This window comes from Cottoperca gobio, chromosome 22 (assembly GCF_900634415.1).
Source record: "Cottoperca gobio chromosome 22, fCotGob3.1, whole genome shotgun sequence".
Classification (NCBI taxonomy): domain Eukaryota; kingdom Metazoa; phylum Chordata; class Actinopteri; order Perciformes; family Bovichtidae; genus Cottoperca; species Cottoperca gobio.
Genome location: NC_041376.1, coordinates 4,946,015 through 4,959,912, shown reverse-complemented (window position 1 = coordinate 4,959,912; position 13,898 = coordinate 4,946,015). Strand labels below are relative to the sequence as shown.

At 40.7% G+C, this 13,898-nt stretch overlaps 1 protein-coding gene across 1 annotated transcript in view; it reads left to right on the top strand.

Annotated features, from left to right (window-relative positions):
- pld1a (phospholipase D1a) overlaps positions 1-13,898 on the top strand; it is a 29,891-nt gene that overhangs the window by 4,681 nt on the left and 11,312 nt on the right. Inside the window, exons 2-11 of the mRNA XM_029460836.1 lie at positions 6,244-6,459; positions 7,058-7,227; positions 7,615-7,757; positions 9,045-9,156; positions 9,425-9,490; positions 10,341-10,399; positions 10,608-10,700; positions 11,532-11,684; positions 12,309-12,458; positions 12,847-12,930. Coding sequence (XP_029316696.1) covers positions 6,276-6,459; positions 7,058-7,227; positions 7,615-7,757; positions 9,045-9,156; positions 9,425-9,490; positions 10,341-10,399; positions 10,608-10,700; positions 11,532-11,684; positions 12,309-12,458; positions 12,847-12,930 — 1,214 coding nt within the window. The 5' untranslated portion in view covers positions 6,244-6,275. The remainder of the gene's footprint in view (positions 1-6,243; positions 6,460-7,057; positions 7,228-7,614; positions 7,758-9,044; positions 9,157-9,424; positions 9,491-10,340; positions 10,400-10,607; positions 10,701-11,531; positions 11,685-12,308; positions 12,459-12,846; positions 12,931-13,898) is intronic.

Here is a 13,898-nt window from a genome sequence, read left to right as displayed (position 1 = left end):
GTCACGTTTACATTTTGGTATTGTACAGATTAAACAAACAAGGTATGACACGTTTATTAGTGGGGGTGCTGGTAGGTGGATTGTGTTGCTGTTGGACAGTATTTCCAAAAGCTTTTGCCAGCATTGTGCTAAGCTAAGCTAATTGGCCGCTGACAGTTTGAGTCTGTCAGAGGTCAAACAGTCCATTAGAGCAAACTTAAGAGCTAAAGACAGTCGGAGAGAATTTTCATAACTTGGCAACCCAAAATAAGTACCCATTCATGACTTATACTGATCTCGTTTTTAATTAGATATTATAAAGTAAACTTCCAACCAAAGTTGCTCTGTTCTCCACCAGGATTACATCTATCCCCAAATCTTTTTCTCTAAATGTGAGTTAAATATCACCTCCCCTGTTATGGATTTGGTGTTATTAGAATGTGTGAAGGTTGGTCCCTGCATGAAAAGCAGTAATAAATATGTTCTTAATGGCTCTGTGGTGCAGGGTGCGAGACTCATTTTCCATTTGTCACATGATGAAAAGATTGATGAATTAACACTTTGGCTTTATGATGCCTCTCTCTCTCTCTCTCTCTCTCTCTCTCTCTCTCTCTCTCTCTCTCTCTCTCTCTCTCTCTCTCTCTCTCTCTCTCTCTCTCTCTCTCTCTCTCTCTGCCACACTTTACCAAACCTCCACACTTCTTCTCCCACTCAACATTCTTTCATTTCTTCATCTATGTGTTGATTCCAACTAAATGACATTTAAGAGGGATGCGAGCACAAGAAGGGAGAGGCGGACACTCTTAGCTGTTTCTGTTGGTATTTATATACAAGCAACTTGCTGGCTATTCAAACTATCGCCTTGACAACAGGACAGGAAGCAGGAAGTAGGCGGCCTTCCATTGGAATGGAGTAGAGAGATAATTCCTGCAAAGTCCTTGTCCCATTTGGTCATCTCTCTACTCTCCCATCAGACACTGACACCATGAACAGTGTTTGTACATGTATGTGGATGCATATGTTTTTTCATCTTACGCATGCAGATAGTCAAACCACATGCAGTATACCAGGTCCCTCTGCAGTTAACCTCTGTGGGGGTCAACCCTGAGGATATTATTAGAGCAGGGAGATAACTGCACTGTCATAAATACTTCTTCTGGAATCCAAGATGGCATGCAGTCCACACAAACAATCTAAACAATGGGCCTTGTGGAATTTAATGACCATATTACACCCTGTGTGTCTACAAGGACCACATGTAATTGATTTTTAATGATTTGATGATGTTTTTGATATGCATCGTGCTGCTTCCTCTTTGCTCTATAAATAGTTTTACATGTATAGGGTGTGAATATTTATCTATATATTACACAACTGTATGATCTTGCCTTTTTCCCCCTTGAAGAATAAATGCAATACACAATGTGTTTACTAGCAAATCCATCTTGATAGCATTAATGTAGTATGTATTTCAGTTGCAAAATTTGAAACATGACGGTGTCATGGGTAAGTCATAATTGATAAACTCAAAAACTGCATACACAAAACATTGTTCTGTATTATCCATATTCTATTCCAATATCGATTTCATAACACAATATGACACGTATATGCACATTTCCACATAAAATAATCAAACTGACAATGAATTGCGTACTTTAAGTAAACTCTTTAAACATTCTTTGGCCAAAGGGAATGAGAAAGTATACCATACATTTACTTATGCAAGCTATGTTACCAAAAGTTGTCTCTTACCTATACATGTCTGTAATAACTGCCCAGTCTTGTTATCCATTTCATTTTACAATCATTGTCATGGTTTCCTTATCTGACATTTTTAGATACTTCCTGTTTTTGGAGTTTGTTTTATGTCGTGGTGGCGTATTACCGCTTTTCAAAACGGCCAACTGTCTCGTTAAAAATGATGCACTGCATCAACAATGCCATTCCACTTTTTCAACCTCTTACCTCTAACAAAAAGCGTGCTAAATGTGGCCGCTGGCCCTTAAAACTGACAGGTGAGATGACGGGCGAGGAATGTGTCCCTCTTTAAGAGTCTGGCTTGAATTGTCCTTCTGGTATGTGGGCTGTAAACTATATATATATATATATATATATATATATATATATATATATATATATATATATATATATATATATATATATATATATATATATATATATATATATATATATATATATATATATATATATATATATATATATATATATATATATAATATATATATATATATATAAATATATATACTGTATATATATTCTTTGTAGATGGGCTAAGATGTCACACCATTCTTAGCTGTGTGCAATATCCTTTCCCACACTGTTGTCCTTCAGAACAAGATATGACCAAGCAAATCGAGCTCATTAGAGCCAGTGCTGACTCAGCAAAGGACAAACATGCTCTGCTTAGGAATGTGAAAACACTGCTTTTATAAATAGTCTTAAAGAACTTCTTTTTTTTTCTCCTGAAACAGTAAAGTGTGTTAAAGAAGAAGAAAAACGTGCAAAAGCAGTCAGGTGGTGGCTGCTGGTGACTCTTCTGACTGTGTGAGCTTGTTGGATCTTGTTCAGTGGAGTGGAAATGTTTACTGTCGAGCTGTTATCTGTTGCTGTACGTGCTCGAGTGTTATTTACTTGTCACAAGCGTGTTTAGCTCCAAAACAGAAGAATTTAGCACTTTTCTGGGAAGGCAGTGCAACGTACCATTACTTGAGCAGGATGTATTCTTAGTCTGGGTTATATTGGCTCCCATTAATGTTGAACGTGGGTTAAATTCAGGCCTTTTAAGCAGCTTATGTTTGGAAATGAAGTCAGTAGAAAGTCCTTAAACGTAAACCTCGAAGTCTCAGAGGGTGTGATTTATTTTGCATCCACGGACTGTGTGTGTGTGTGTGTGTGTGTGTGTGTGTGTGTGTGTGTGTGTGTGTGTGTGTGTGTGTGTTCCCGTCTCAACTTGCTTCAGAGAAAAAGGTCCAGAAATCGGATGACTTCACACTTCAGTGCTGCTCCACCCTGTTTACAATAAACATTACTTCACAGTTCATTCAGTTGATGCTTTTGTCTAAAGCGACTCTCAATACAGTGCAAAACAACCACGAGGACACGACTCCGAACAGCAAGAATCTTGCGAGTGCATTAGCTTCAAATAGGTGGAATCATTTTAAGTGCAGAACAATAGCTTCAAATAAGCCGAACTAATGTAAGTACCACATACACAACTGTCCCTTTTTTAATAAAATCTCTTTTCAGAATCTTTCTTCACAGCTGCTCCCGTTCTCTCCTCGTCTTTCTTCCCCTCTCCTCCTGCGTTTTATTCTTTTCTGCTTCGTCTGCACTCAGAGGGAGGTTTGTCAACATGTGCATGGGGAACTCTCAGATGACTAAGCATTCTGCATGGTAATACTTTGTGCGTATGGGTCTTTCTTTTTGGTAAATTGCAATTTTCCAACAGGTGTTTTTGCTGCTCATGAAGTGCTTATAATACACAGCTGTACCTGTGTTCTCAGTGGTGTGAATCAGGAACTAAAACAGAGAACTGAGCACAGTATATCCATATTCCTTTGCTCAAAGTAAACATTGACTAAGCGTGACAAGACATACTCTGCTGTGTGTTGTGTGCTGCATTTGTCTATAATGTTTGTCTTGCAATAATTTGACTGTGTGCATACTGTGTTTAATCTGTGTGTCATGTATGAGCACTATAGCTATGTTTATGTTGCATTACTGCACAGGTGTAGAAGCATATAATTATCATTCCGTGTGTGTGTGTGTGTGTGTGTGTGTGTGTGTGTGTGTGTGTGTGTGTCACATAGTTCTAAATGTCACGAGGTGCAGGGTAGCGTCAGACGTGACGAAAAGAAAACATTACTCTGGCAGAGAGGTTAACTTGGAAAATAAGGACCTTTATTTTCCAGCCATCCAAAAACAACAAATAATATGAATCAATGAAACAAAACAATTCTTACAGGTACTGGTACTGGTACTGGTACAGGTACTGGTACTGGTACTGGTACTTGTACTTCTCACTCTCCCACAACAAAGGAAAAACCACACGCATATATAGCCATAGAGCCCGCACTCTCAGTTCAAACCGGCCAATCAGGTCGGCTCTCCAGAACAGAGAGTTTACAAGTTTAGAAAAACATACATTGTTTAAACTTCATCTTTAACATCACAAGGCCTCAGTACATTCTTCAACATGTCAACACAAATCCTGCACCCTCAAAACAACAAAACTACCAACACATCCTTCAGTATTTTAAGCTAATTAGCTGTCAACACATTCAACCCATCAATCAACTAATTACCTCATCGAGCACGCCCACTCACAAACCACATAAAATGGGGCACGGGCTTCCACACAGGACTCTAATTCAGGTTATGGATTTCCTGACAGCTTGTCTATTAATATGTTTAAACTTGTTTCAAATGTTACCTTGTCTCGGTCAGTTGAAATTAGAACCATAAATTAAATAAAGAACTGACAAACTGTCTACCAGAAAGGCTAAGGTGATTGTCAGTGAGGGAGTTAGTGCTTCATCATTCATTCTTTCTTGTAAATAAACCACATTTTAAATCATATTAGACATAAAGCCGAACATGTACATGGTATAAATTAACAAAATGTTCACAGAAATAAAGAACATATTACCAGTTGAAATTCAAAGAGCCCACAGTGAGACGATAAATAAGTTGTAATGTAATATTACTGATGCAGTACTAAATAACAATTCTGTATTGGATATTAGTGACAAAATCCGTAATCAATAATGTTGGATTTTAATGTTAGAAGTCTTGCACTGGAACAAGTCCTGTCATTGTTCAGCTTTTGCGTCAGTTGCGCAAAAATCATTACCATTTGTTTCTTCCATGAAGAAGTAGGTAGATCATAAAACTCATGATTACACAAATGATTGTATGATTTGGAAGGGGATGAGGGCATCAGCTCATGTGTTCATTGTGTGTGTCATTAATGAACAACTGAAGTCGGTCACAAAGTTAGTTTGTCATTAACTGGATGTAAGTCACACACACACACAGAAATGGTGAGTGACTGTTCCCATCCGTCACGTATCCAGCTATCATTTCCAAAGACGTGTATCAACACTTGACTATGTGCTGCAGAGTGGAAGGGTGGGTTGAGGGAGGTGAGACTTCAGTAAGTCATTCACTGAATCACTAAACTACAAAGGATTTTTTTATACACTCATAATTGCTACTTAAATACTAAAGGAAATGACGTGTCATGGGGAGTACAGCTGTGTCATCTCTCACTTGTCCACCTCAAGCATGTCTGCAACACTTATTTACAGCAATGTGTTGTCCCCTCTGAACTTCATCATACTGGCCTTCTGCAGTAACTACACAAGTTATTCTCAAAACAAACAAAAATATAATATATAGTGCTGCACCGAGGCCTGAGGGGGTATTGGAGAGAACTAAACATGAACAAGCATTAAGCAGCGTTTCAACTTTAATTGTTTTCCTCCAAAGCCCCAAAACAATCGGCGAATGTTATAGGAGATCTGATATTTTACAAAATACATATGAAAAAATATCAAAATGAATGTCTGAATATTGCTGAAACAATACAGAATAGACTGTTCTCCTATATAGTTCATGACTTTTGGATGATGTGTTGATGTCTACTGAGAGGTCAAATTAAAAAGCCATTGTTCTACGGAAAGGCTAAGGTGTAATGGGAATTGAAACCTCTTGTTTCAGACCTACCTGCAGTAGTGGCCACATGTGACCCTGAAGCCTGTTCCAGCTGTGTCTACATCACGGCATGTTTGTCATGTTTTGGTAAAGAGCATGCATACTCGTAGTCCTTATGAGACTTTTATAAGAGGACATCAGGCTCTGGTGAAGCCAAATGGCAAATGGCGGTCCCTCTCTGCGGGAGTGTGTATTATACAATCAGGAAACGGTCGTATAGCTTACAACACGGACGAGGAAGCTGTGGTGGAAAATAACCCAAAGATGATTTTGTCTTTGAGTATTTCATTGAGAAAAAAGTCTTTCTGCAGAAAGGATCAGAGCATGCAGCACAAAGGTCTGTCAGGTGACCCATAGGGGTCAAGAATAGGGTGAAGGAAAGGTTCTGCTACATCTAGTCAAACACTTCCACCTTAACAGTCGATGCTTTCTCTCCCAATGAACACCTAGGTTAGGTTGTGTCATTATTCCGCAGCATATGATGTTTTTTTATTTCATTTTGATCTCTCCTCCCGTCTCCTCTAGGCTCGCCCTGCTAAGGGGACTAACTGCTGAGCATGCTGGGAAAAGCGCCGCCTACTACCAGTAGCCTCAACCTGGTGAACTCTGAGGTGTCTGACACCACAGCGGCCACGGACGCAAACGACGGTATCACCATGGCTGATCTTGTGGAGAGCCTGGATACCAGAGAGCTGGACATGGGGGAGGGAGAGGAGAACGACTACGATGGAAACTACTTAGGTGTGTGTGTGTTTGAAAATGTCTCAAGTAGTGTGATTTTACCCAAGAATAAGATGATATATAAGGAAATATAACAAAGTTATCCCAGTAATAAACAGCTCATATGGTAAGATTATTCAAAATCCTCTAGAGATTAATTTCCAGGATATTTGTCAGATTATGAACCGTCATTACTCACAAGGGAGATTTATATGTCCATATAAGCACAAAGCAATACGTACGTGACTGTCCTATCAGGGCTGTACCAAGGGAAATGTAGGACAACTGAAGCATAGACCAGCCAGGCTAAAAGAAAGTGGGCTCACATCGTATGTTAGTCTGGAACATTGACAACAATTACACAAGTACTTCGGCTGGTGAGCCTTCAAACTGGTATCTCAGTACCAGTATGAGGGTGGATGTTTCCTTTACATAATTTAGATCTCACAAACTTTACCAGAGCAGAAACATTTGACCTAACACTGCGAAGTAAAAAAATCTTGAACAAAAGCCGAGTTTTCAGCAATGCAGCCTACTCGCTCCTAAGCAGCCTGAACAACTCCTACATGCACAAAAACGGAAAAACACGCTAACCCGCCCGCCTCTCTCTTCCTCCTAGGGGACTGTCGTATCCCTTTCTCAGCGGTGTATGCCACAGTGGGCTTTAAGGAGGCCAATGCCAAGGTCTACCTTCCTACTGTGCCCATTACCGCCCGGATACTGGAGGTGGAGAGATTCTCCACCGCGCAAGACCGCTTCAACCTGTCGCACCAAAGGAGTGTCAACAAGGTACTGCACACAATGTTTATGGCAATATTTGACAAAGATTCAGACATTGTTTACCATCTTTCCTTGTACTCCTTACCTTTTTGGTTGTTTTTTAATTTTGGAAAATATAGGGATCATATATTAATTGTATTTTGCTCTGGATAAAGCATCAGCTAAATATATATATAATAAGCGTTCGCTGCAATACGTCATGTATTTACTAATGTTATATCTCTCTCCCAATGTGTGTGTGTGTGTGTGTGTGTGTGTGTGTGTGTGTGTGTGTGTGTGTGTGTGTGTGTGTGTGTGTGTGTGTGTGTGTGTGTGTGTGTGTGTGTGTGTGTGTGTGTGTGTGTGTGTGTGTGTGTGTGTGTGTGTGTGTGTGTGTGTGTGTGTGTGTGTGTATAGTCTCTGCCGGCAGTGTTTAAGATTGAGCTGAAGCACGGTGAGTTTACCTGGGTGGTTAAGAGGAAGGAGAAACATTTCATGGAGCTGCACAGAGAGCTCAGGACGTACAAGACCTTCATGAGGATACCGCTGCCGTCACGCAGGTTGGTGTCAACACACACACACACATACACCGTAGATTGACACTCCCACACGGACGTACCACATGCGCAAACACTTAACACACACAAGTGTTAGATGTACACACAAACGCACGTTGCACTCTTGTTTTTGTGCTCGTTGTCCTCATCTGGGAAGTGAGTCCTCACAACGTCACTTTGTGAACACTCACACACACACACACACACACAGGTGCATAGACACGTTGGGAATGAGTAACATATTAAAATAATAGTCTTACACTTATGGAAATACACTTATGGAAATACACTTATGGAGAACACCTATGTCCACAGTTAAAGAAATCTACCAGCACATCTACTGTGAAAGGTTGAGGTGAGGTTTGCTTGTTATCCCCATCCTGCCGGCATAGCGTGAATGCAGCAGCAGTTGCCATGCAACAGGAACGACTCCAGGAAGTCACTACGCTCAGAAATGGGTCCAGTTAATTTCCCCTAAAACCACAACTTAAATTTCTTGTTAATGTTAATTAGTCAAATTTAGAAGCAGCGGTGGGCGATGACGCAGACTAGCTCTGCTTCTGTTCTTTATGCTAAGCTAAGCTAAGCTAAGCGCCTTCTGATGCTAGCTGCATATATATAGTGTATAGCAATGGAAGAAAAGTGGTATCGATCTTCTCATAATAAACTTTTCCTTACAGTATATTAATCTGCTCCTTTAAGAGGTTATCAACATGTGCGTAACGTTCTGTACTTCCTTCCTTTTGTTTTCCTCTTTTGCCATTATTTTTCTTCCCCTCCCTCCCTCTCTCTCTCTCTCTCTCTCTCTCTCTCTCTCTCTCTCTCTCTCTCTCTCTGGTGACACACTTGAAAACAAAGGAATGTTGCCTTTGGATTTTAATAGGATTTACTTTTGCCCCACTCCCTCTTTCTCTTTCCCCGTCTGTGATCTTGACTTAATGTTGTTATAGAAAGAGGTACATGGTGGAATTTGACTTTACAATAAGTCTCCCTGTTTTCACTTTTTGTCTTCCTGGTTGATATAAAACAACAGTGAGTTAATCTGCAAACTCAAGCTTTTATATATGCCTGTCTAAACACCTGCTGGACAGGAAGATACACAGGAAGTGTTTTTAATGTAGGAGCAGCGGCTGAATTTGGGCAATGGTGGAACAGAAACAGCCATTGCCCAAAACGTTTGTCCTCAAACTAGAAGCATAACTACACTACGCCGTGTGATTTAACAAGTTCTCTGCATCTTCAAATAGCTCGGACTTGATCCTCTTCATTTTTCTTCCCTCTCTGTCTCAGCCACACAGTGAGGAGAAGAACAGTGAGGAAGAGCGAGGTGAGGGAGATGCCCTCCCTGCCGAGGGGAGGAGGAGACGAGCTGGTGCGAGACGAGCAGGTCTCCAGCAGGAGGGTAAAGTGCCTGCACTTTTTTTTTGCCTGTTTTTCTGCTTTTGAAAATTCACTCTTGTCATATTTTAACTTTATGGCAAGGAGCTACCCTGGCACTCACTTGTTGCCATGGCACTTAACTCCTTGCCAGCACATGTATCCTCTAAAACCCCTCTCTGACTGTGTGTGTGTGTGTGTGTGCGTGTGTGTGCATGTTAGAAAATGATATGCTTGGATTTTGTCATAAAAATACTCACAGTGGCCAAAATATAGTGTATGTGTTTTTACAGAGACAATTAGAAGACTATTTGAACAAGCTGCTGAGGATGGCCATGTACCGCAAATATCACCATACTGTGAGTAACCATACTAAGCTCTGCAAGCTGGGACGTAACCACATAATGACGGCCTGAAGTTCAAGATTATACTAATTGTGTGTGTATTATAAATGTCATTAGATATGAGCCAAGTGTATAATGCCAACTAGCTGAGATGCATTTTTTATTTTTTAGCATTTTGCTAAGCTCTACCTTTTATTGTGTTTATCCACAGCACCGTGTCTGCTTCATGTTGACACACTCGACACGTTTAAATCCAGTATTACTGCTTATTTAAGCTGGCAAAAGGCCTCAGGTGTGTTCGATGCCCTGAAGAAAACGACTGTGTATACTCTGCAATACTGTGAAAAAAGAAACTTTAATACAAAGTTTCTTTTATTCTGTACACGACATATGAAAAGCTGGATTGATTTAATGTTTAATGTGACAATACAGTGCAATAGTATCTTTATCTACCACGTTTCATACGCTATTTCTAAATTTCAATCACGATTTATCCAAATGACGCGTGTTGCAAAATAGGGAGTGACTTATCATCAACGCCCTCTTATATTTAGGACAATACCGTCACCCTTAGTAAACCTTTTATTGTGAAATGAGCTTTAAAACAAACCAAGATGAGGTTTTAACCATCGCATGTTCTGACATATTAATACTCATCATCATTCTGACGCATTTAAAGTAAATATCTGAGATGACAACACGTGTTGAGATCATCTAGGAGGAGTCACTCTGCCTCCACGTGGATGTACTGTAATAGCTGCCTGCTCAGAGTCACATGCTGATGTGGTACAGTACACCATTGTAACGTTTGATTTCCTGTCTATACAAGAGTCACTGTGTTAATCCTCTTCCTGTCTTTTCTCAGATGGAGTTCATTGACATCAGCCAGCTGTCGTTCATTCATGATTTGGGGCCCAAAGGACTGTGAGCAATTTCTCTTCTTTCAATCCCTTTTCCTTCCCATCTGTACAAACAGTTGTGTTGGTGTTTTGTCAGGTGGATGAGCTCTGAGCAGGTCACAGCACAGTCAAGCAGGATGAAAATCCCACGTTACTTTCTTCAAGTGTGCTCTTTAGTTTTAGACTCTACTTACTATATATTAGATATTTAACTTTTTTTCTGTCTCTTCCAGGGAAGGGATGATCTATAAGCGCTCAGGCGGACATCGTATCCCGGGCATGAACTGCTGTGGTCACAGCCAGGCCTGCTACCGCTGGTCCAAACGGTGTGTGTCCTCATGTGTTGCTCTTTGTGTCTCTTGACCTTTTCCTGCTGTCCCACCCATTGCTATAGTTGCCACATTCCCATAATGTATATTGCTGTTCTTAATGTCTATTTTTTTCCCGGTAATCAAGAAAACACATTTTTAAGTTCACATTTTATTTCCATTTCAAGCCGTACTGCTTCAGTTCACAAGTGGAATCCCTGAAAGTCTTACGGGGATAAAACAAGAAGAAGGTTTTGCATTTTTTACTTTTGCATTTCTCTTTTTAACTGTAGCTGTGATGGATGCTATGTACAAACACAATGAAACGTTCCAGACTCCGATTTTCTGTCAGAAAAGGCATAACAGTTAGTTTTGGCTATGATACCATTTTCTCTTTTTGTTTTTTTTGCTAACAAAATCTTAGCGTAGCATCTTCAGGCCGGTTGCTTTGGCACATGTTCGCCTCTCTCATCATCTGTTTGTCTCTTCGGTTCTCTTTATCGCAGCCAAATTATTACGTGAGCAGTTTTCATTGTTGTTTTCTGAAGACAACACAAAAAATCCCACACTTTGAAACACTCTGCCCGTCCACCTACATCCCCATGATGATTTTCTTCCTACACCTTTTTTTTCCTTGAACGAGAAATATAAGAAACGCTACAGAGCAATGAATCAAGATCTGAACTATACGTAGACACAAATCATAAATCCTGATGATGATGATGATGATGATGATGGTGTGTGTGTGTGTGTGTGTGTGTGTGTGTGTGTGTGTGTGTGTGTGTGTGTGTGTGTGTGTGTGTGTGTGTGTGTGTGTGTGTGTGTGTGTGTGTGTGTGTGTGTGTGTAGCTGGCTGGTGGTGAAAGACTCGTGCCTTCTGTACATGAAGCCAGACTCCGGGGCCATCTCCTTCGTCCTGCTGGTGGATAAAGAGTTCAGCATCAAGATGGACTCCAAAGACACAGAGACCAAACACGGAGTCCGCGTTGACAGCCTTTCCAGGTTATATTTGTGTGTGTGTGTGTGTGTGTGTGTGTGTGTGGTTGAACTCACAGTGGATCCTGAGGGTAATGCTATCTGTGTTATTGTTATGTTATTAGGCTAGTGTTTATGTCTGGTATAAAGTCCAGGAACGGAGAAAAAACAAAGTCTTATTGCTGATTCTATGTTGAAAACCAGATTCTTACACTTAATGGATCATTTAGACGGCTAAAAAGATTGTGTGCTGTCCAACTTTCACTGCAAATCTCAACAACTGTTCCAAAAAAAATAAAAAAATTCCCAAGGGGCTCAAGAATCCCAGCTTCACTGCTTAAAGCGGCTGTGAACAGTCTGCTGTTACAGCGTGGATTGTTTTCTTTTAGCTCCTTTTCATTCCAACACTCTTAATCCAGGGCTTATTTTATTTTAGGAATGATTATTGAGCGCTTTTATCTCGTAAAAGAAAAAAAACACAATGCCTCCTTTTTAGAAACTAATCGGCAGCGTATTAAGCTCAGAGCAAAATGAAACTATTGAATTGGCGGTTCACGCCGCAGCCAATGAAATGACTACATGTGCATGTGTGAGCACAGGCACGTATTTCATTGCGTGTGTATCTTGTATCCGTGCACATCCTCCTGGCAGGACCTTGGTGTTTAAGTGCAGCAGCTACAGACACGCGCGCTGGTGGGGACAGAGCATCGAGAGCTTCGTGAGGAATCATGGGAAGGCTTTCCTCCGAGACCACCGCTGCGGATCTTTTGCACAGGAACAGGAAAACATCCCCGCCAAATGGTAACTACACTGGGAGAGACGTAAAGCAAATAAAAACACAGAATAAACCAAAAAAATAAGCAAGATTTTAAGCTTTCAGGTTGTTGTTTTTTGGCATTCCCTCCCCCTCAGCTGGCAGACTCTGTGATATTGAATCATGTGTGTGATAATGTCATTACTTTGTCTTTATATTCGCCTGAGGGGAAAGCATGCTGCGGTCCTGTGAGCAAATGGAAATAATGTCGTGATGACAGTTATGGGAGTTGCCTAAAGCTTGCAAGGTTAAGAAAGTTGGGGAAGTTTTTGCATGTTTGTGTGTGTGTGTGTGTGTGTGTGTGTACTGTCAACACAAGCGCAGTGATTTCTGTTTTCACAAGTGACTTTTTTTCTTCCATTTTTTAATGTGTAGGTATGTGAATGGAAAGACTTACATGGAGGATGTGGCTGATGCTTTGGAAGAGGCTAAAGAGGAAATCTTTATCACTGACTGGTGGTGAGTTTCAGTGTGGGTTTTTTTTTTTTTTGTGTAAACGTGTATTATGTAAAAAGATTTGGGTCGAGAAGTGTCTGCTGGCAGAACTGAAGTGTGACAACCCAGAAATAAACTCCTCAGTTATATCCATCCTGCTTCAACACTGCACAATTCAGTGCAGCCTCAACGTGTCATAATAATTCTCCCAGAGAAGCGAAACAACAGAAAACACACAGTCTTCTCTTATTAGTGCAGTCAACCAGGGTGCCTGTATCGCAAAGCAAGTACAAGCCTCGCTTTCTTCACAGGTACGTTCTCTGTGTGTTCAGTCGTCAAGAATGAAGGATGAACAAACTATAGAGAATAAGTTATTCACTTTAAAACAGTCAAAAGCAAAGTAAGGCAGTTACTGTCGCCAAAACAGAGAAGTGTCCAAAAAAAGAGCTGAAGAAAAGCAATAATTGTTTGATAATGTCCTTCTTGTAAATGCATGTAAATGGAAAGATGGACTGCTTTGATATAGCGCTTTTCCAATCTTCACGATCACTCAAAGCGCTTTACAACACATGTCATTCACACACATTCACACACATTCACACACATTCACACACATTCATACAGAGTCAGAGGCTACCATACAAGGTGCACTTCAGCCCGTCAGTAGTGATAACCATTCACAGGTTAAAGGTAACCTGCAGCTTTCCTTGTAAACAAACCAAAGTCATGTTTGCATTCAGTTTGGGTCATCAAAACACTCTCTTTCTCTCGCTCTCGCTCTCTCTTTCTCTCGCTCTCGCTCTGTCTCTCTCTCTCTCTCTCTCTCTCTCTTTCTCTCACTCTCGCTCTGTCTCTCTCTCTCTCTCTCTCTCTCTTTCTCTCGCTCTCGCTCTCTCTTTCTCTTGCTCTCTCTTTCTCTCTCTCTCGCTCTGTCTCTCTCTCTCTCTCTCTCTCTCTCTTTCTCTGTCTCTCTTTCTCTCTCTCTTTCTCTG